Here is a 22,729-nt window from a genome sequence, read left to right on the forward strand (position 1 = left end):
TGATAGGGCGCAGATCGCCCATCTTCTTTGGAACTAGGAAGTAACAGGAGTAAAACCCCTTGGCTCTGCTGTTCCAAGGGAACTTCCTCGATGGCACGGAGACGAAGCAGAGCTTGAGCTTCCTGAAGAAGGATGGTCTCAAATTTAATGCAGCACTTTTTAGAGCATTTTCAATTCTTTTTATTCAGGTCGTGCACTAATGGTGTGATTAGTGCGGGTCACCTGCTAGAATTTAATGTGGAAACACTTGCCACCTCCTATTTAGTAAGCAGTATGTGCTTCCATGTTAATACTGCGTAATACAGTTAGTCTGCAATAAATATAACTCACTAGCTGGATAACACTTCCATACCATGCCTCCTCCCAAAATATTTTTGAAAAATTAGTAACACCCAGATTAGCACATGTAAACGAATACAACACTAACACATACATATAAACGAATACAACACTAACACATTTCTGCAGTAGCCCGTTTTCGCATGCTAAGCATGTATTAAAGCCTTAACACACTTTAATAAAATGGCCCCAATGTAAAAAAGAATAGGTGCTGTGGTACACCACACATGGTTTTAGCTATGTTGAAAGAGGGCAATTGACAAATGGCTTTGAGAACTGTCCTCAGACTGATCGCATAGTCTGACTTGCCAAATAAATAAAAATATTTTTCAAGTCATTTCTTAGTGATATGTAATATAATCACAATGTATCTATTTCATTCTCAACTTACAGAAGTCTGTCCTGCTTTTTATTCTGTGTATTTAGCATTCTTACACATATTTAAAATACTTTACCGTGTAAATGGCTGGCAAGGTGGACTCATCAAAATCATATCAAAATCTAGTTTATTTAGTTCCTGCAGTGTTATCCCCTATGGCAGAGAAAAGTGAAAGGGATATGCTTTAGACCTGTGTTTTCTAGCGTTTATTAACATTTGTTCTAAACGGAAGGTAAATTATGTGCAGTCGCAAAGTCTTCCTTGAGGAACTTATATTAAGAACATAAGAACATATATTCCAGCACTACCAGACAAAAAAACATATTTGGTTGCATTAAGGAGTTCACTGAGTCTTTAGAATAGTGGATGAAACAAATTCCAGCTCTGTTAACTCCCAATGCTGGTTGTGCATTAGTCCTTACATGTGTGTATGTGACAGAAACAATAATACTAAGGCCTTCTTTTACGAAACTGCGATAGCCGCGCTGAATGGCCTGCGCTGCTCATGACGCTCATTGAGTTCCTGTGAGCATCGGGAGCAGCGCGGGCCATTCAGCGCAGCTCCCCGCGCTAGAAACTGCTATCACAGTTTCATAAAAGAGGGGGAAAGTAACAAAAATTTTTTGTTTGTTTGTTTCTGGGTAATAAGTGTTCTCTCTTAATTGCCTATACCACAAAAGTATAGAAAATGGCTATCATTCCCCTCAAACTTTGCTTTTATGAGTACGATATTGATATTTTGAAATTTACCTTTTTTGCAGAACATTCCAGACGTCGAACTGGAAAGCATGCATCTGCAATCACATATCTGGACATTCCTTTATCCATCATCCTAAGCTCCCCATACCCACTCCCCCACAGAGAGAGCAGCTGTCTTCAGAAGACAGCAACAAGTCAGAATGAGGGAGATGTTGTAGATCCAGTTTACAATATCAGTGGTGCAGTTGATGAGAGAAACCTATACTATCGAAACCAAAATGATGATCAGAGATCTTGGTCTCACCAAGTCCAATGTCGAGCTTTTGACGTCTAGGCTCAAGAAGGAACTTGTTGGATGAAAGTGTGCAAGTCACAGATCTTAAAGAAGTATTGCAGTGTAGAAATTGGATATATACAATATTTATTTATTTCCACAGAAAAATTGGAGGATAGTGAAAGTTAATAAGCCCTGAAGAAAAGGTCCTTTGACCGTGAAACATTGGCTCACATCTAAATATCACTTGTTTCCTCACAAATTTGGAGCGAGAGCTATTTCAGTCCTGCAGTTAGAGTTAAATGTGGTAATTTGCACATTTTCTCCGGAAGTTTTTTGAGCCGATGATGTTGGTAGAGAAGGTTTGAGCATTTATGCTCTATCCTAAGAAAAACCTGAGGCTTTTTCATCCGTTGAGAGTGGCTCTCTAAATTAAAAGTGGAGTAATTATACTGAATATTACAATATAATTGCAAATCTCAAAAAACAACTCACTTCTAAATCTTCAATGGTCATCTTTGTATGACGTCAATATAAATCCATGTTAATTGTTATTCATATTTTACTTTTTATGACTTTATAAGAATTAAAAGTTGAAAATTCTGCATTTTCACATTTTAAAAAGGTAAATCGGGAAATTCGACTACCCTGGTCCAGTGTTCCCTCTAAGCGAGCGGGTGTTGTGAGCAAACTTTTTTCACTGTGAGCTAAAAATATCGGGCGCCAGCAAGTTATGAGCCAAATAAATATGTTGCTTTCTACCACAGAACTTCCTTACGTTTGTATGGAATCTATCCCCTTTCAACTTTAGAGAGTGCCCTCTCGTTCTCCCTGCCTTAGCTACTAAGTCTATTCCCTTCAGTACCTTGAATGTTTCTATCATGTCCCCTCTCAATCTCCTCTGCTCAAGGGAGAAGAGGCCCAGTTTCTCTAATCTTTCGCTGTACGGCAACTCCTCCAGCCCCTTAACCATTTTAGTTGCTCTTCTCTGGATCCTTTCGAGTAGTACCGTGTCCTTCTTAAAGTACCAGTGCTGAACGCAGTACTCCAGGTGAGGGCGTACCATGGCCCGGTACAGCAGCATGATAACCTTCTCTGTCTCTTCAGTCCAGCATCTGCCCCTTCCATTCACTGTCTGTCTTTCCCTGCCATCTCTCCTCCTGCCCCCCCCCACCCCCCAATTTGGTCTAGCATCCATCATCTTCCTTCTGTTCCCCTCATGGTCTGGCATCTCTATCCTTCCCTCCCCCCTGTGGTTTTTAGCATATCTCTCTTCTCATTTCCTCCACTCAGATCTGATCATTCTCTGCTCTCTCTTCCCTTTTCTTCTCTGGTCTTCCTTCTCTATTTTCTGCCTCCATCTAAATTAAATTCTTTCTTACTATTTAGTCCCGTTTCCCTCTTTTCACTGTGTCTACACACAGCTTGTCACCCCTTTCCCTCACCCCTCCATTATCTTACTATTTTCTTCCCCCTTTATTTATCTCCTCCTTCCATCCAGTATGTGTTCTTTCCCCACTTCCATTCAGCATCTGCTCTCCCTTCTCAACTGACATCCATCTGCCTTCTGCTCTCTCTCCCTTCTTCTCACTTCCATCATCTGTCCCCTTCTCTCTCTCTCTCATCTCCTCCATTCCATCATCTGCCCCTTCTCTCTCTCTCCCCCCCCCCAACTTCCATCATCTGCCCCCCTTCCCCTCACCTTTGTGGGTCACTTTCTTTCCCCAGAGGGTGGCTCATGTCACAGGGGAAGCTTTGGCCGAGCAGAACCGCTTGATTGACAGTGGAACTTACTTGATTGATGTCGATGCTGGGGCCCGTTGCCGTTTGAAGGAAAAAAAAAAAGGTGGAAAAAAGGAACCTGTAAAGGCGAGAGGAAGGGAAACCTCCAGGACAGCTGCTTTTTGCCCTTCTTCAGCGGCCCAAGAGTTCAGACCAGCAGCGGCAGCTCTGTATGCTTTTAACTTCGGCACAGAGCTGCCCCTAATCAATAGTTTAGCGCGGTTTCATGAGGCAGCCTCGGGGCCTTTGATAGCCGGCCCGCTTCGATGATGCGATGTGGGCCGGCCTAGCAAAGGCCCCGAGGCTGCCTTATGAAACCGCGCTAAACTATTGATTAGGGGCAGCTCTGTGCCGAAGTTAAAAGCATACACAGCTGCCGCTGCTGGTCTGGAGGTGCGGAGACAAGGCAGGAGGCAAACGCGGTGGAAGGCAGGAGTCCCGGCGAAGGCAGGAGTCCCGGCACAGCGACTGCAACAGGAAGTTGCAAGTCAGCTGACGCCGGCCTTTCGTTGCGGCGGGGACCGAATCCTTCGCGGACCGGCAAGATTTTGTTTGCGGACCGGCGGTTGAAGAACTGTGCTCTACACTGTGTGCGCTGTGACGAGAAACTTGTGCGCTGCGAGGTAATATTTTGTGCGCCAGCGCACCCCAGCGCAGCTTAGCGGGAACACTGCGGCCTGGTCACAAAAACAAAGTTTTATGGAAATAACAAACATTTTCTGTACTTTTTAGGCATGAGCAATTAGGAAATTACACTTACTGCCCAGGAACAAAAATTGTGTTATATAATCAAATCAATAAATCAGGATATAAATCCATAAACAGCCTATAAATTAACTAGGCTCTTTTGATTCACCAGGTACTTATCAGAAATCTTTCAAGCTGAGAGGGATTAAAAAAAAAAAAAGAAGACATATTTCACAATACTATAACTAAACATCTACAAGGAAAATGCAAAAAACAAACATAAAAGGGAGTATAAGCTTTTAAATCAATAAGTTATCTAGATAAGTTTGTATTTATTAACTGCCATACCCAATACCCTCTAGTGCTGTCAGTTCTGCTTTGTCTAATACAGTGGTTCTCAGAGATGCATTTAATAGAGGAGACAGTTATGCAAATATGTTTCATGAATATTCATTAGGGGTATTCTGAAAACCCAACTGGCTGGGGATCCCCCAAGACAGGCTCAAGAACCACTGCTCCAATAGATAAATTATTGGGCTGAGTAGGGAGGGAAGAGTCAAATGCACATGAGCCCTTAGGAAGTATGATCATGTTAGTCCTTTTTATGCTAGACTGCATTGGCTGCCTTTTGAGGCCAGAGTATTTTTTTAAGTTTGGGTGTATCTGTTATAAGGCTCTTTTTGGTTTATTACCTTCCTATTTGGTATCTTACCTGAAACTGTTTAATTCAAATGTACCTGAAATTCAGGTATGTTCCTCTTCCCTACCCCAAGGGCCTGTCGCTATAAGACTTTTTTGGACAGGACATTGGAATATCAGGCGGGGAAGTTGAACTCCTGGATGAGTCCGCTGATTGTTCAAGCCTATTCTTATTTTACATTTAGGAAATTATTGAAAACTCACTTATTTGATAAACAAGAATGTTGATATTTAAGAAGGTATTTTTTATTAGGCTCTGTATTTTAAATGTACTTTTTATCTGATGCTGTATTTAATGGATGTAGTAGTTATAATTGTTGTGTTTTTTGAAATTGTATTTTTTCACTGAAATGCTACAGTTCTTCTGTTGTGAACTGCCTAGAACCGCTGATGGGGCGGTATACAAGAAAATAAAATTATTATTATTATGATGTTTTGGTCAGTCTCAGGGTTTCATTTGTAGACAAAATCGCTGTGATGCTAAGGAAGGGAGCGGATGGACTCGGCCAGATCCAGGAGCAACAGAGTAGAGCAAGGCTTGGAAATTAGAGTGACTGTTCTCTGCTATAATTTAGGGTTCCTTTTACGAAGTCACGTTAGCGGCTTTTATCGCACGCACATTTTTAGCGCGTGCTAACCCCTGCGCAAGCCGAAAAACTACCGCCTGCTCAAGAAGAGGCGGTAGAGGCTAGTGCGGCCGGCAAATTAGCGCGCGCTATCACACGCGTTAAACCGCTAACGAGGCTTCGTAAAGAGAGTCCTTAGTATTACCCCCTCCCCTCCTCTTCTTTATTCAATAGGTTAACCCTTTATTTGGCACTGTTGCTCAGAAGCAACATGTGTTTTCTATGGTTCTTATGGGAGATCTGCATCTCCAAAAGCCTGTTATTTAGCACTGTTGATCTCGTTCAACATCAAATTATGTAATACAGCCGTTTCACCATCTGTCAATTAAAGGGTTAAAAAAAAGCGGGGGAACTCCATTCCTGTTGATTCTTCCAGAAATTAAGCCCTGGTCAGACCAATGTGGGTCACTTAACTCAGAAGCAACCATAGCCAACTGAGGACAGTTGGAACTACCCAATCTTTTCAAAGGGGTGACTTCTGGAAAACACAATACTGTACTTCAAAATGCCCTTGGGCTCAAGGGCTCTATAACTATGATTCTGATGAAATACTATAGGTTTGGATGATGATGGATTTAAAATACAGGTTAACCAGCTAATGAGGGTACATCACAATGTTATCTGTTGAAAAGCATGGAAAAATAACATTTCTTGACTGTGACCTCACACCTGGTCATAAATTTGGATACTTCTTAGCATTTAGATATTTTGTTGATCTTTAAATTAAGTTAAATTAAAAAAAAAAACAACCAAACACAACACTAAAACCAACTAAGAAAATCACACATAAAATACCAAGCTTCAATTATAACTGAAATCAAGATTATTTTGTTCAGGTCATATATCTCAGCTATAAAAGTAATCATGCATCCAAATAAAAGTAATCATGTGAACTACAATATTGAAATCTACATAGTGCTGTTTTTAAGAAAGGATAAAGCATAACACACAAAATCCTTATTACTTTTGGCCTGATATTCAAAAGCACTGTGATGTGAATTGCTTGTATACTCTTGCCAAAAATACAAGGACTAGGGGGCAAACAATGAAGCTACTAAGTGATAGATTTAAAACAAACTGGAGAAAATATTTCTTCATTCAACATGTAGTTAAACTCTCGAGATCACTGCCAGAGAACGTAGTGAAAGCAGTTAGATTAGCAGGGTTTAAAAAAGGTTTGGATAACTTCCTAAAAAAGAGTAGTTATTAAGATGGTTTTTTAAAGTCGTTATTAAGATGGCTTGGGTAAATCATCTGCTTTTTCCTAGGATAAGCGGTATAAAATCTGTTTTACTGTTTGGGATCTTGCCGCCAGTGTTCCCTCTAAGCGGGCGGGTGTTGTGAGCAAACTTTTTTCACTGTGAGCTAAAAATATCGGGCGCCAGCAAGTTATGAGCCAAATAAATATGTTGTCAAAGTTGCTGATACATGAGGACGAGGTATTCAAAGGAATTTTAGGCCTACACGCTAAATTAAATAACGTTAAATAATATTTTTAAGAACACAGAAATTGTAGGGATGAAATGATATCTTAATAAATGTTTTACAACAAATGTAGTTATGTCTGTTACATCCATATGTGTAAACTGTAAATTAAAAACAGTCCAGAAGACAATACGTTTGATGCTTTCAATTTCTAGACCAGTGTTTTTCAACCTTTTTTGGGCAAAGGCACACTTGTTTCATGAAAAAAATCACGAGGCACACCACCATTAGAAAATGTTAAAAAATTTAACTCTCTGCCTATATTGACTATATATAAAGTAATTCTCTTGAATAGGAATCAAATAAACACAAAGAAAGTATTTTATAATTACTTTATTATGAAATAAAAATTATAAAAATTATAAAATACTTTATTCAGTGCAAAACCTGGGCCTGTTTGGCTGAACACAAAGCTGATATTCTGGCTGGAATGGAAGAAAGACACACACGTAGCTCTTCGTCAACAGCTCTCAGTCTCTCTCTGTATTTGGTTTTTATAGCATACAAAAATAGACAAATATGCCCTCCATCCTTTTTATTAAACCACAATAGCAGTTTTTAGCGCAGGGAGCTGCGCTGAATGCCCAGCACTGCTCTTGACGCTCATAGGCTCCCTGCGCTAAAAACCACTATTGCGGTTTAGTAAAAGGGGACCATATTGTAAAATATAGACAGCAGATATAAATTCAGAACTGTGCATAGTAAGTGAAGGGAAGTTTTCATCTCTGGGAATTTACCCAGTTAACTATTAAGTTATTTGGGCAAATTCCTTTGAAAACTGTGGTAATACTGCCTCCACTTTGCTAAATTTAAAATAAAATCATTTTTCCTACCTTGTCTGGTGATTTCTGGTTGCACTTTCTTCTTCTGACTGTGCATCCAATCTTTCTTCCCTTCTATCAGCCTGTATGCTTTCTCTCCTCCACACCTCATTCCCTCCCCCAACTTTTTCTTCCTCTCTCCCTGACCTTTCTTTCTTTTTTTCTGTTTCTCTTCTTTCCTTCTGTTTCCCTGCCTGCCCCCTTTCTTTCTTTCTCCCAGCCTCCTGTCCAGCAGTAACTCTCTTCCCTTCCTCCCCTCCCAGCAGCATCTCTCCGTCTCCCTCTCCAGTAGCAGCTGTCCCTTTTTTTTCCTTGCCCAGCAGCTTCCCAGATTCCTTTCCCTCCTCCCCTCCCAGAAGCATCTCTCCGTCTCCTTCTCCCTCTCCAGTAGCAGCTGTCCCTTTTTTTCCTAGCCCAGCAGCTTCCCAGATTCCTTTCCCTCCTCCCCTCCCAGAAGCATCTCTCCTTCTTCTCCTTATCCAGTAGCAGCTGTCCCTTTTTTTCCTTGCCCAGCAGCTTCCCAGATTCCTTTCCCTCCTCCCCTCCCAGAAGCATCTCTCCTTCTTCTCCCTCTCCAGTAGCAGCTGTCCTTTTTTTTCCTGGCCCAGCAGCTTCCCAGATTCCTTTCCCTCCTCCCCTCCCAGAAGCATCTCTCCGTCTCCTTCTCCCTCTCCAGTAGCAGCTGTCCCTTTTTTTCCTAGCCCAGCAGCTTCCCAGATTCCTTTCCCTCCTCCCCTCCCAGAAGCATCTCTCCTTCTTCTCCTTATCCAGTAGCAGCTGTCCCTTTTTTTCCTTGCCCAGCAGCTTCCCAGATTCCTTTCCCTCCTCCCCTCCCAGAAGCATCTCTCCTTCTTCTCCTTATCCAGTAGCAGCTGTCCCTTTTTTTCCTGGCCCAGCAGCTTCCCAGATTCCTTTCCCTCCTCCCCTCCCAGAAGCATCTCTCCTTCTCCCTTTCCAGTAGCAGCTGTCCCTTTTTTCCCCTGCCCAGCAGCTTCCCAGACTGATAGTGGTTTTCTCCCCTCCCAGCAGCTCTTCTTACTTCCCAGCGCAGCGATTCACGAAGGCAGCCTCGGGTCCTTTGTTGTGTCGCGCCGCCTCTGAGGAAAGAGGAAGTTGCATCATCAGAGGCAGCCGCGACTCAGCAAAAGCCCCGAGGCTGCCTTTGTGAATCGCTGCGCTGGGAAGTAAAGGAGAGCTGCAGAGAGGGGAGAAAGCCACTGTCGGAGGCTCCCCAAGATCTCTCCGGCCCAGCGCACGCTTCCGATGCTGATCTTGCAGAAGTTCAAATGAGTCAATCTTGCCGGTCCTGCGCTGTGACGAGAAACTTGTGCGCTGCGACCTAATATTTTGTGCGCCAGCGCACGCCAGCGCAGCTTAGCGGGAACACTGTATAAATGACCACTGTTGGTTTGATGGACCTTCGATCTACTCTACTTTGTCAACTCTTATGTTCTTATGATGGGAAGAAAGAAACAGAAAAACACACAAGTAGGCTTCTACAGTGATGAAATACTCTGCTGCATCACACCAATGTCACACAGAGATATGACATTATGCATTGCATATACTATTGTGATTCTCTCTGTACCTTGCCCCAGTCTCCTCACTAAAACTGAAGGTGGTACCCTCTGCTGATAAGGTCAAAACACTTTCCTTTGAAGGTCAGTGATAAAGATAAGAAATGCACAAAAGCTAATCAGAGAAGTTTCAAATAGAAATTCACAAGGCCACTAAGCAAAGGGTTTTCTTAATGACATAATGGAAGTTTGGTGAACAGGTTTGTTCTTGACAGATGATCAATTTATTTGTTAACTATTGATTTAGCAATTTGCTTAAGGGAAATTAAATAGATAGCATACAATCGATTACAGGGCACTAGGATTATTGCAAACAAAGTGAATTGATCTATGGAAAATCTTTAAAATTCAACCAAGAGACTCACCACAAATAAAGCAATAAATCAGAACAACAAACTGGGTAAGGTTTTAAAGATAATAAGTAGACACATTTTGAGTGACAGACAATTTTTTTTAAAAATTAAGAAATACTGAATAGTAATGAAAAATATATTTGTTGTAGCAAGAAATGCAATTACTTTTCAGAGCGCTTGGTTTTATAAAATCTGATTTGCACACTACTTTTACAAAACCATACAAGGCGTTTTTAGCGCTGGCCAGCACGCTGAAAACTCTGTGCTGCTCCAACACTCACAGGAACTTCCATGACCGTCAGAGAAGCGCAGAGCATTCAGTGAGCCAGCCGGTGCTAAAAACCGTGCAGGGGGGAGTTATTTGTCTGTTTCCCACGAGGTCCTATTCAAAAGGTCTACAAAATACTGGCTTACTTTCTACTACTAACCAGCCAAAGAGATAGGAATCTGATACAGCTGTCTATACACATACCCTCTCTTTTACTAAGGGCTCCTTTTATCAAGCCGGGATAGCGGGGTTAGCGCGTCGGACATTTCATCACACGCTAACCCCCGCGGCAGCCTAAAATCCTAACGCCTCGTCAATGGAGGCATTAGGTACTAGCGCGGCAGGCGGTTTAACGCGCGGTATTCTACACGTTATACGGCTGCCGCGCCTTGATTAAAGGACCCCTAAGGTGCGCTAACCGATTAGCGCGGGCAAACTGATTTAGCGCGCGCTAAACGCCAACGCATCCATTATATTCTATGGACGTGTTTGCCTTTAGCATGCGCTAAATCAGTTTGCGCGCTAATCGGGTAGCGCACCTTAGTAAAAGGGGGGTTAGAGGGGCTATTTTAGAACTCACAGTACCTGTTTTCTTTTTTTATATCCCTTCCACTGGCAAAAACTTTGTTTGTTTCTTAGTTTATATTTAATTTAATCATGAATTCACAGCTGTAGCTGGCATCTTTGACACAGTAACCAAACTTTGATGTGGACAAAGAAGCTGAAAATCTTTAGACAACTGTTTAAAATATTGAGAAGAATTGTATTGTATATTTTTAGCCCTTTCAAACTCCAGCAGTTAAATGTAACATAAGACAGATATTAACATGATATTCCATTCATCTTTAATTATATTCCAACTATAATTTATTTAGCTCTAGAAATGTTTTTAACTGCTCAGAGGCATAGACAATATAACTGTAATTGAGATGCTAAGCGAGTCCTGGCCAAAAAATTTGGAATGAACTTCCTTCAGGAGTTAGACTTTTTCCTCACCTATTAACCTTTTGGAAAGTGCTAAAAGCTTACCTATTCCAAAAATTCCTGATTCTTCCACTTTAAATTAATGATTGTAGGGGATGAGGTTCTCATTTAATATCTTTATTATGTTCTGTGACTATTTTGTTAATCGAGTCGAGCCCTATTGGATGGATGAATCGGTATATAAAACCAAGGATTGGATTGGTAGTGCCTGATCCTGTCCATTGAAATCAGTGCCACAAGTCTTACAATGCAGCAGAAATCCAGGACTGGCCCAAAATCTACAGCCTGGACCTGGGTAATTTGACATCTCTGGTAATTGCAAGTGGTTGCTGAGCATTATCTCTGAGTAGACCTTGCTTCTGGACTTCTCGGAATTACGCACACATTATAAATGCACAGGAAGTTAAGTCTCTAAATTGAAAGAATGTTCTGGAATGAGGGGGCATAGAGTGAAGGTGAAAGGGGATAGACTCGAAGGTAACCTGAAGAAAGGGTGGGGAATTTGTGAAACATCCTCCCAGTGGAGGTGCTGAAGACAAAAGCTATATCTGAATTCAAACAAGCATCGGACAAGTTCATAGGATGTCAAACGGAGTGAAAGGAAGAGTAGATGGCATAGATAGGCAGACTGGATAGGCTATATGGTCTTTATCTGGCTCCATTTTTCTATGTTTAGTTTAGCCTTTGCTTTGCATGCTCTCTCTTTCTGCTAGTCAGTAATGTACACTTCTAGGATTTCAGACCTGCCAAATTTCCCACTAAGCGACAGACTCCCATTTTTGTGGCTCATCTCCTGCACTCCTGTTAGGGAGTGAAAATTTCCTGCTGAGCCAGGGACCTAGCTACCATTAAGTGAATCTGGCAAAATGCCCAGGACCATCCAATGATAGAGGCTGCCTGCAACCCTCTGCTCTCCATCCCCACTGCCTTCTTCAACCCTAACCTTCTATCTTCCACCACAGTGTTTGATATCACTCTCCCCCTTCTTCCCCGCATAGGTCTGGCTCTCCTTCCAAGCCCTCTCCCACCTTGAATGTGTCCAGCATCTCCTGTGTCCCACATCTTCTTTTGTCCCTTCCTCTTATGTGGCCAGCATCTCCTTTTGCCCCACCCCCTTCGCATGTGTCCAGCATTTCCATTCCCCCATGGCCCTCCCAAAGTGGCAGCAGCTGGCTGGAAAGGGCAATGCTGTAAACAGGCTGCCTGCAGTCAGCCCCACCGGAGCTTTTCCTCTGCCCTGTCTGCCTCCTATAATGTCACTTCCTGTAGGTAGATGCAGGAAAGATCCTGGCAGGGCCACTGCCACTTTGGGAAGGACTGTGGGATAAAGGAGGGGTGGAAGGAGATGGCAGACCCATATTAGAGGAGAGAAAAACAAAGAGAAAGATGCTTAATCCATTGGTGGGGGGGGGGAGGCCAGACCTGCACAGAGAAATAATGGACCTGTAAGGGGGCAGGGACAGAGGAGAGATACTGGACCAGGGAGTGAAGGAAGAAACTGAGAGTGAGCCAGATCAAAAAGGGGGTGGGGTGGGTGAAGAGAGGAAGACACAGATACCTAACCACTGGTGGTGGAGAGGAGATTCAGGGTGCAAGAGGGAGAGATTCTAGCCCCACAGTAGGGAAGGGGCTAGGTAGAGGTAGCAGGTGAGTAAGGAGGGAAAATGATGATGCTGGGGTAAAGGGTACAGGAGAAAAAGGAGAAGGGAGAAGCTGGACATGGGAAGGGGAGGAGAGATGCTGGGCATAAAAGCATAGGGATAGACACACTTAGGGGAGATGCTAGATAAGGGACACAATGGAAAAATAGATGGTGCACTTGGAGAGAGAAAAGAAATGTCAAAAGGATAGAAACCCTTCAAAAAAAACAAACAAACAGAAAAGACACTTGAACCAAAGCAATGCTAAAACAATAAAGGTAGAAAAATGTATGTTTTTTTTCTAAATCTATTAAATTATAAGCATCAACTTTGGGAAATGTACATCTCTGATATCTTGTATTTGAATTTCTCTATTACTGACAGATTTTCTATATAGGACTGGAATATATTTGTTTTTGTAGAGAGTTGGTTTTTTTTTTTTTACTGGAGTTCTGAAGGGATTTCTTCCTCCTTCCACAAGGCACAAAACAAATGTCATGTAACACATTGCAGATGATATCTATTCTACTCTAATTCCTGGTCTTAAATACCACATCTTCCCTGTAAGAAATAGAGCTAGAAGTGGTTTACAAATTGAAACACTCTCTAAACTTTAAGTATAAAGCTTAACTTGTGATGCACAGTAACAAAATGTACATATTCGCCCTTTCATTTCAAATACTCTTTTCTTCCAACTTTGCTGAGGTAAAGTACGAGAACACAGTGTATAAGGTGACTGAAGTGCTTCCAAGCCACTGAATTCACATAACCTGAGAAACCCTATGACTCACCTCAATGGTGTTTGGCCAGAGTGATGTAGTGGGAAAATTATGTTTGTAGACTTCATTAGCAATTGTGTTCACATCAACTGCTGCAACAACCTCTGCAGCAATGCCACTTTCTGCAATTACAAATGTAGGTTTTGTGTTTTCCAGGAAGAATAAAGGCAGTCACTGAACACACAAGGAAAACAATAACTAGTTTTCTGTACTCCGCAGAAGTCAAGTAAAATTTAAAAACCTAGTTTTATCCCACTATATCATGAAAAAAATGTGTTTTTGATTTAGGGTTTTATAAATGCAGTACGGTATATTATCATTTTTCATGACATAATCTGAAGATTTCCATCTTCCTTACCACTAAATTTACTATATACATTTGAACATGGCGGCACATGCCTACTAAGCAGCCGTAAGCGGCTAGCTTTCGCTCTAGGTGTGTAAAAAGTACAGTCAAACTTCGAGTGCACCGGTTTGAGAGTGTTTTGCAAGACGAGCAAAACATTCGTAAAATCGGTGCCTCGGAAAGTGAGTTTGACTCGATTTAAGAGTGACACCCCCGCGATCCAGCATCCCCCCCAGCGGTCCAGCATCCCCCCCCCCCCCGGCTCGAGTCATCCCCCCCCGCGATCTTACATGCTCCCCCGAGCACCAAAACGATATCCCTTACCCCGGCACAGGACATCTCTCCGAGACATCTTTCCGAGATTCTCAGATTCAGAATCTCGGAGAGAGCGAGACCAGAAGGCCTTGAGCATGCGCAAATGCTCAAGGCCCAGTCCAGCCAAGCACAAGCAAGAGGAAGGATCGCCGATACACCGCCCAGCCCAGCACAGAAGAGGGAGGATCTTCGGGCACTGGCACCGGCATGTCCTGTGCGTTGGTGCTGGTGCCCAATCGGGGTAAGGGATATCGTTTTGGTGCTCGGGGGAGCATGTAAGATCGCGGAGGGGGTGTGTGACTCGAGCGGGGAGAGGGGGAATGCCGGATCGCGGGGGGGGGGGGATATGGAGCAACGGCCGTGGCCTCAGGGGGGTGGGGGATTGGAGCAGCGCTGGTAGCCTCGGGAGGGGGGGGTTGGTGGAACGAATCAAAGCGAGTTTCCATTCATTCCTATGGGGAAATTCGCTTTGATATACGAGCAATTTGGTTTACGAGCATACTTCTAGAACAAATTATGCTCGTAAACCAAGGTTCCACTGTACATGAAAAATAACACATGACGCAAATTTCATTAAAATAGTTATTTCGTTTATTAATTGTCATCATGGACCTCAAAAGGTTATTGCGTAATCTGGGAAATCTTTACAGACGCCAAACGCTGGCCTTCCTGACAAAGATTTCAACTCGATAATTCGTTGCTCCCCAATATATATCTTCAGTCCAGTTTGACATCATTGGCTGTCAGCCAATCCACTAACAGAGGCTGTCCTTAGATTTGGTCAAAGGAATTCCTTTACATATTTTTCACACTCAAAACAAAGTTTTTCAAGTCATATTTTTGTTTACATTCATTTCTGAATATACATAAACCCATTATTACATATCCAATATTCTTTTTTGTCCTTCTCAAAAAGGACATTTCAAGAGAACCTGTATTTGTTAAAAAGTGCTGAGAAGTTCTTGTCTCTCCCTGTCAGCACAGAAAAGGAGGAGGGGTATTCCCCCTCTCTCTGAACAACTGGAAGCTTCACTGACACACTTTCCTAAGTGTGGGCTACAAGTGCCCTCCCTTCCTTTGTTGGAGACTGCTACAGCGTTTCTGATTCTAACCATTCCCACTCTCATGTTTAGTAATCCTTCACATATCATTCATTCGTTCGGGGCCCCTTTCACATGTCCAACACACTTAATACATGTTATACTCCATTTTGGGATACGTAATCTAATATGCTCTTCCTAAACAGCCTAAGCACATCTGGTATCAATTTGACCATGAGGCTTAAGGCGGTAAGCTGAACAAAGAACCAGAGAGGACAAAGAACAGCAGAGAGCCAAGATGGAGTTCTTAATAACTCTATGCATGTATGTTACGCATTACCTAATTTTCCTCTATGATCTGGCTTAATAGAAGAATACATAAGGAGAATATTATTATGCTTTTCCTTAATATTAATCTGTAGTGTGTTTTTCTGGCCTTGGCTACATCCATATTCAGATTTTTATTCACCAACTTTTTGTACGCTTCTATTGGGCATGGCCTTAACTAACACATATGCTTATATCTAACTAGAGTTACCCAGAACCATATGAAAAGCAGGCATTTTTGTAGAAAAACTCCACAAAATACTGCACCATCATGTCCTGCACTGTCCATTCCATTAACGTACCATAGATATCGCCCCCTACAGGCCACAAGCCACTATTCAACATTTCAGCCACTTGAGATAGGATTTCTTTTTTTAATGATAAAATAGCAGCATGTATATATTTTTTAAAGCAGCCAGAAAATGTGGAAAACATTAAAGGGGGGAATTCATCAAGGTATGGTAAGAAAACAAACAAACAAATAAAAACCTTCTACCACACCCTGATGTCCTGGATTCCGCAACCTATGGGATCTTGGTACTGCTGAATACTGGGTCAAATGAACTACTATGCTTGTGAGCCACCTCATGAGCAACATTAATTAGCCTGGAAGCATTGGCCTGCTGCTCCTAGGCCAGCATAGCAGCCCCCTCCCCCACCCACATGTGCAAACCCTCCACTCCACCTCTAAGACAGAGGGGTATCTGGGGGTATCTCTGGGGGTCTGGGCAGGAGCAATGCCCAGTCATTTCTTCTCAGTCTGGTGCTGACTTCAAAATGGTGCAACAACTGCTAGGGTTATATTTCCATATAAAGAACGATTTCCTTATATGGATATATGACTTTAGTGGTAGACATGCGAAACTACCACTAGGGGTGCCATATTAAAGCTGGTGCTGGACATCACTCCTGTCTGAAAAATCTCCTGATCCTCCCCTAAGATGCACCAGGACCCCCAAAGGACCCCCAGTGATAGCAAGGTAGCCCTCTGGGAGGTGAGAACTATTTTAGAGTTAGGAGAATGGGGGACTGAGAGGCTTGTACTTGTGGGGTAGGTAGACCCTGTGCCGCATGGGTTCAAGTTGAGAGGACCTTGCTATGCCATTCTGGGAGCATCAGCCTGATACTCCCAGATGGTGGAATAACCCCAGCTTTATTTTAGTGATTTTTGAGCCTTAACAGAACTTCTGGTGAATCACTGCAAGCCACATTAGGGTATCTGCAAAATAATGATATGCAAAACATGCACTTGTATATTTTGAATCGCATTACTATCTAACCCGCAGCAACTTAAATATCAGCACAGTAGTTTTAGTCAAGCTGTTCCTGAAAACTTTGTGTATGTATTCTTGTAACCCGTTCTGGGCTCCTGCGGAGGACAGGCTATAAAAATAAATAAATAAAGGCCATTTAAATCCCCTTAAAGCCAAAATAATATGAATTAAGCCCCTAACACTGCTTGATGACCCCCCTCCCTCCACTAAATGGCATCTGGTATTGTAGTTATTTATCTTTCACTGAAGTATGGCACCTTCAAGTGTTGTTCAGATACTCATTGGAAGCAAAACACCTCTGGTACTCTATTGCAAGATAAATCACCAGACTAGCGCATTCAAAGCAGCATTCCCAAGTTGGTTATTTAAACCGATCAAAATGGTTACAAAATGTTTTTGTCAAATATGATGACCAAATGTAATTATAACACATTTTTTTATGTTTTGCAAACATGTGGCTTATGATTTTAAAATATTGGGGGGGAGGAAGAGGGGTTTTTTCCCCAAGTTTTTCTTTGTGGCCTTTTTGCTGAATACCCTTTCTCTTAGCCCCCACCCACCATTTCAATATTACAAACTTCAAATATTACCCTGTTTTCCCCAAAATAAGACCTAGCATGATTTTTAAAGATGCTCCTAATATAAGCCCTACCCCAAAAATAAGCCATAGTTAAGATAGACCGCCAAATGTCCCCAACGCTCTCTGACTCCATTCTCGACACTAGTGCTGCCCGATTCACTCAAAAAAAAAAAAATTAAAAATTTGCTCTCGTCAACTCAGCGACCCCCCACCCAGTGAAACCTGACATAGCTCCACTCCGAGGCTTCCTAAAGCAACAACGATGGCAGTGCACTGAACGTGCTGCTTCATGGTCTTCACCACTGGGGCTTTCCCTCTGCTGTGCCACAGTGGGAGGGTCGGTGGGGTTCTGCTGCACAGGGGGATGGGAGGGAATAATAGAAAGATGCTGCACAAAGGGATGGGTGAGAGGGAAGGAAAGATGCTGCACATGGGAGGGGGAGAAAGGAAAGAGGAAGAACTGGGGTGGAGTAGAGGAAGGGAGAGATTATTGTTGTACATAAAAAAAATAAGACATCCCTCGAAAATAAGCCCCAATGCATTTTTGGACCCAAAATTAATATAACACACTGTCTTATTTTCGGGGAAACACTGTATATCCAGTGTAATTCAGCACAATTCTGAGATTACTGCAGAAAGTAGCAGTATCATAGCATTTCCTGAAATTCCACAGTGATCTGAACCACAAACACAAAGGGTCAGATTCTCTAAATCAGGGGTGTTCAACCTGCGGCCCTCGGGCCACATGTGGCCCCATGAAATATTTTGTGCAGCCCTGGTCAAGGGCGATGCAATGTTTTCCTCTGCTGCCCCCGGGTGTTTACCGTCTTGCCGGCTCCCTCCTCTGTCTTACTTCAGCGTTTGTGCAGCCCCCAGAAACATTTTTTTCGGCCAATGCGGCCCAAGGAAGCCAAAAGGTTGGACACCCATGCTCTAAATGGTGCCTAAATCGGCAGCATCTACAAAAATGGATGCAGGCCGTATGTCTATCACGCTTTAGACGCCACATATGTGGCGTCTGAAGAAGAAATTGTTTGTGGCCATAGACTCAGATAAGTGTTATTTTCATGCTGCTTATATGCTTGTTAAAACAGTGGACTTTAAATTGGACTGTGATTTCCTCACCTATAGCTGCGTGTTGAAAGTTTTCTGCAGTGAACACACTGATTCAATTGATTTTGAAACCATCTATTTTGAAAGCACCTATTTTGAAAGTAAAAGTTTTTGAATACATTAAAATTTACAATATATCTGTGTGTGGAGTTTTTTTTCAGAATCGTGATGATATAGACTGCTTAGGGTACAGTGTAGTCCTGGCAGTCTGTGTATGAGGTCTGTTTTTCTCCACTTTTTGTGCTTATGATTTTGTCATATGTCCAGTTATGATTGAATGACTGTGTGATCCTGCAAGAACAAATCCAAGAGTGCGCATATTTATTTTTTATATCACGCTCAGGCGCCATTAACAGAATCACAGCTAATGACACCTAAGAAAAAAATGTACACACCTGCAATGTAGGCCAGCATGTTAACTGGCCTACACTGCAAACGCCTAAGGGCTAGATTCACTTACCAGCTTTGTGTGCACAATCCGCGGCCAATCCGTACAGGCCCAACCAATTCCCAAATAAATCAAATTAAGATGAGGGCGATCGTAGGAACGCCCCCTCCAACCGCACGGCTTGCTAGTGTGCGATCCTGACACATGCGCAGACCATCTGCTTTCCCTGTACATGGTCTACACATGCGTTCGGTGTTCATTTTTGCTGCATTTTGGGTTTTTTTGGGGGGGAGGGGCCCAACTCTCCTGCTATCTCTTCAACTACCATCAGTTCTCTTGAAGGGTGATCCCCGGCAGCAGCAGCCTCTTTAAAAGGCTAACTCACTGGCCCTGACTCTCCTGCTCTCTGCTGCCTTCCCTGCAGGGTGAGCTTGCAGTTTTAAAGTGGGGCTGCACTGCGTAGTGCAGCCCCGCTTTAAACACACGGGCTCACACTTCAGGGGAGACGGCAGAGAGCAGGAGAGTCGGGGCAGCAGAGATCAGTCTGGGCAGCAGAAAGCAGGGGGAGTTTGGATTTGGGGCAGAGAGCAGAGCGGCAAGAGGAGAGTCAGGGCGGTGAGGCTGAAAGTCGGGGCTGAAAGGCAGGAGAAGGGCAGAGAGCAGGGCGGCGAGAGGAGCTAAACAATCCCTAAATGCGGCCAACAGCCACTGCTCTCCCCCATAATCCAACCCCAGGGTTTCTGCAGAGTAAAGGCAGCGAGATTGGGTCAGCAGAGAGCAGGGCGGCAATGGAGCTGGAGAGTGGGAAAGGATGCTTGCGACTGGTCCCCAGCAGTCGCTTCTTGTGTTGATAGGCCAGCCCAGTCGGTTTGCAAAATTTGTTTAGTGAATCGCGTCCCTGCCTACTTTGCATGCCGTTCCCCTCATTTGCATGCACGGATCACAATCGGATTGGCAGAGAGGTAAGTGAATCAGGCCGGAGTAAAATCAGGTCACAAACCAATCGGTACATGATCGGTTTGCTTAGTGAATCTAGCCCTAAGTTCTTTAGTAAATCGTGCCTAACTGCGCCTAAGTCCCACTCCACTCCTAACCACGCCCATTTAGATGTAAGGTGCCGTTAGGCATCCTGCTGTAGACATGTTCCAAGTTTCCAAATTTATTTAAAATTTGTTATACCACTTGTCATAAGTCTAAGCGGTATACAGACTTCGTACAAGAGACTAACTAATGTACAGGAAACGAGGTTAGGGGGAGAAATCCATTAAATCAATAGAACAGTAGGGAGTGGGAATCCTGTCTGAAATAGTCTGTTGGGAAAAAAAAAGTTTCATATTTCAAAGGCGTCTTTGAATTGAAAGGTCTTCAGTTTTGACCTGAAGCGTTCGAGTAGAGGTTCTTCACTTTTGTGGATTGGGATAGAATTTCAGAGTGAGGGAGCAGTGCCTGGAAGGTAGACGCCTCCTGGTGCCTACTTTTTTTACAATGAGTTTTTAATTGTTTTTAAACAATGTGGTCAATTACCACATCAATTAAAGCCAATTACAACAATCAAGTTAGGCAGCAGTAGGACACCTACCGCTGTCTAACTTACAGCACCATTTATAGAATATGATCCACAGCGTCTGTCACTGTGTATTTCCATAAATTGTAGAGGACTTGCAATTTCCCACAAAATTCTCATCAACACTTAAATCCTTCAATTTCAAAACAACTTAGCTGTAAATGACATCAAGCAGGTCTACTACTCTAAAGGTCTGTTTTATTTTAGCTGAGTAACCAGCAGCTTGTACTGAAATGATATGTGCATTATCAAGCTATACCAGACGCTTCTGCTCTCTGATGACAGCCCCAGTTCGTACATGACTGCAAGGATACAAAACTGATGCACTCCTGCTTTTTTCCTTTAGGGCAAACAAAAAACAAAAAAAGCTGAAACATTGTTAATTTTGCATTTCATATTAAAATGTTCTCTCCATTGTCATTATGCAAGATGATGTGGTTGTTTATTTCTGGTTAACTTTGGTTCCCTTTGAAAAATGTCTTCAACAACTATATGTAATCATTTTATCAAGATCATCACGACCTTGCCTAACCTTTCATTATCCTGTCACAACTCGTAACTAGCTGCTTGCTAATCTTACAGAGAGTCTATAGCAGGGGTAGGGAACTCTGATCCTCGAGAGCCGTATTCCAATCGGGTTTTCAGGATTTCCCCAATGAATATGCATTGAAAGCAGTGCATGCAAATAGGATCTCATGTATATTCATTGGGGAAATTCTGAAAACCCAACTGGAATACGGCACTCGAGGACCGGAGTTCCCTACCCCTGGTCTATAGCAAACTCATAGCTCTACTACCTTTGTTAAAATAAAACACAAGAGATACCAAAGAAAATAGTGCAAAGACATACCACAAATTTAATTAGAAAACGATGACCCTGTTGTACAATCAGGCAATGCAAACAATAGCTCAAATCACAGCTAAGATACCAGGAACTGCTCCCACAGTGCTTTCTTGGAATCCTTGGCTGCCTGTCTTTTCTTTTTATACATACACCACTGTTATTTTATTCATTTTCTATCCCATTCTCCCCAAAGAGCTCAGAACGGGTTACAGGTTGACATACATAATTTACAGTTAGGTTACAATTTGCCATAGTTCCAGTGCAAGGTTTTTCAATACTACTCGAGAGTACAACGGGAACTCAAGGCAGTCATTTTGATGATGGCTCTACACGGGGCAGGAGCATAGGACGCGTCACCGCCAGACCACCAGGTAAGGTCTTGGGAAGGTCCAGGATGCAGGAGGGAGGCGGGTCAGAGCCAGCCCTAAAAATTATCTGCGATTTTTCAATATTCACGGGCTGGCTCTGCCCCTAACCCCCACGAATACGAAGGAAGGAGTGTAGTAGCAAAATGCTTGTTGACCAATGTCATAAGAGGCTTTGCTGCAATCCAAATAGATTATGTCTAGATTCTAGAACATGTCCTTTATCTAGTTCTTTAGTCACACGAAGAAATCAGATTCGTTTGCCAGGATTTTCTTTTGGTAAAAACATATTACCTTGGATTCTGCAACCCTTTGGATTCTAAAATGTTAACCATCATTTCCTTCAGCAGGCTTTTCGGCCTATAGCTTCCCATTTCTTTCCTGTCTCATTTCCAATCCCACAGAACCTGTCAAATCTCTAAAAATCTATTAAATCAGTGTATCGCAAACTGTGTGCCCCAGCAGATTGCAGGTAGGAGATGCCTGCGAGGAGGAAAGGCACCGGCGCTGACTGACTGCTTACAAGATGTGCCTTCCGCGGCAAGAGGCACATCCTGTAGTCAGTCAGCTGAGACCACACCTTTCCTCCTCTCCAGTGCTTCTGCTCCTTCTGTAGCACCACCCCTCCCCACCACACACACACACCTACCAGCAGTAACAGTAGGCTCAGGGCCGCGACTGGAGGACATCCACACATGTGTGGATGTCGACAGTGTCAAAGTCCGCACACTTCCGGGCGCCCTAATGCAGGAGCCCCAAGATTAGTGTGCCACAGTTTAAAAAGTTTGCGTCACACTGTATTAAATCATTAAGAGGTCCTGCCGAGATTATCTGATCTCCCTTAGCATCCTGGGATAAACTAGGCTCACCTCGCAGGTTGGAAGTAATAGAAAAAAATTACAAGGTAAATTTATTTTCAATCTAGTCATCCTAGCTTCTGGATTTGGGGTATAACAGAGCTAAGGAAGGCTTGCTTTAGAAATATTTTCTGATGGTTTTCTGATGAATATGCATTTCAATATTACATCAAAATCAACATGACATATGGGCAACAATATTCCTTCACCCCCCACCTCTTCTATTATGGGAAAGCTTACTGAAAAACCATGCAATGATGCCAGTCATACTCGTATTTTGGCAACCCTGGAGAATAGATGCATGCTCTTTATTGATAGATTTGC

General features: G+C 42.9%; 1 protein-coding gene across 4 annotated transcripts in view; it reads right to left on the reverse strand.

Annotated features, from left to right (window-relative positions):
* Nucleotides 1–22,729, reverse strand: part of TRDMT1 (tRNA aspartic acid methyltransferase 1) — a 73,402-nt gene that overhangs the window by 35,921 nt on the left and 14,752 nt on the right. For 2 of the 4 annotated variants that reach the window (XM_033931279.1, XM_033931278.1), the window contains exon 2: nt 13,405–13,514. In XM_033931279.1, coding sequence (XP_033787170.1) covers nt 13,405–13,460 — 56 coding nt within the window. In that variant the 5' untranslated portion in view covers nt 13,461–13,514. Of the gene's footprint in view, nt 1–794; nt 872–13,404; nt 13,515–22,729 lie in introns of all 4 variants that reach the window. The other 2 variants (XM_033931277.1, XM_033931280.1) reach the window with 2 other exon arrangements.

Source organism: Geotrypetes seraphini, chromosome 2 (assembly GCF_902459505.1).
Source record: "Geotrypetes seraphini chromosome 2, aGeoSer1.1, whole genome shotgun sequence".
Lineage (NCBI taxonomy): Eukaryota > Metazoa > Chordata > Amphibia > Gymnophiona > Dermophiidae > Geotrypetes > Geotrypetes seraphini.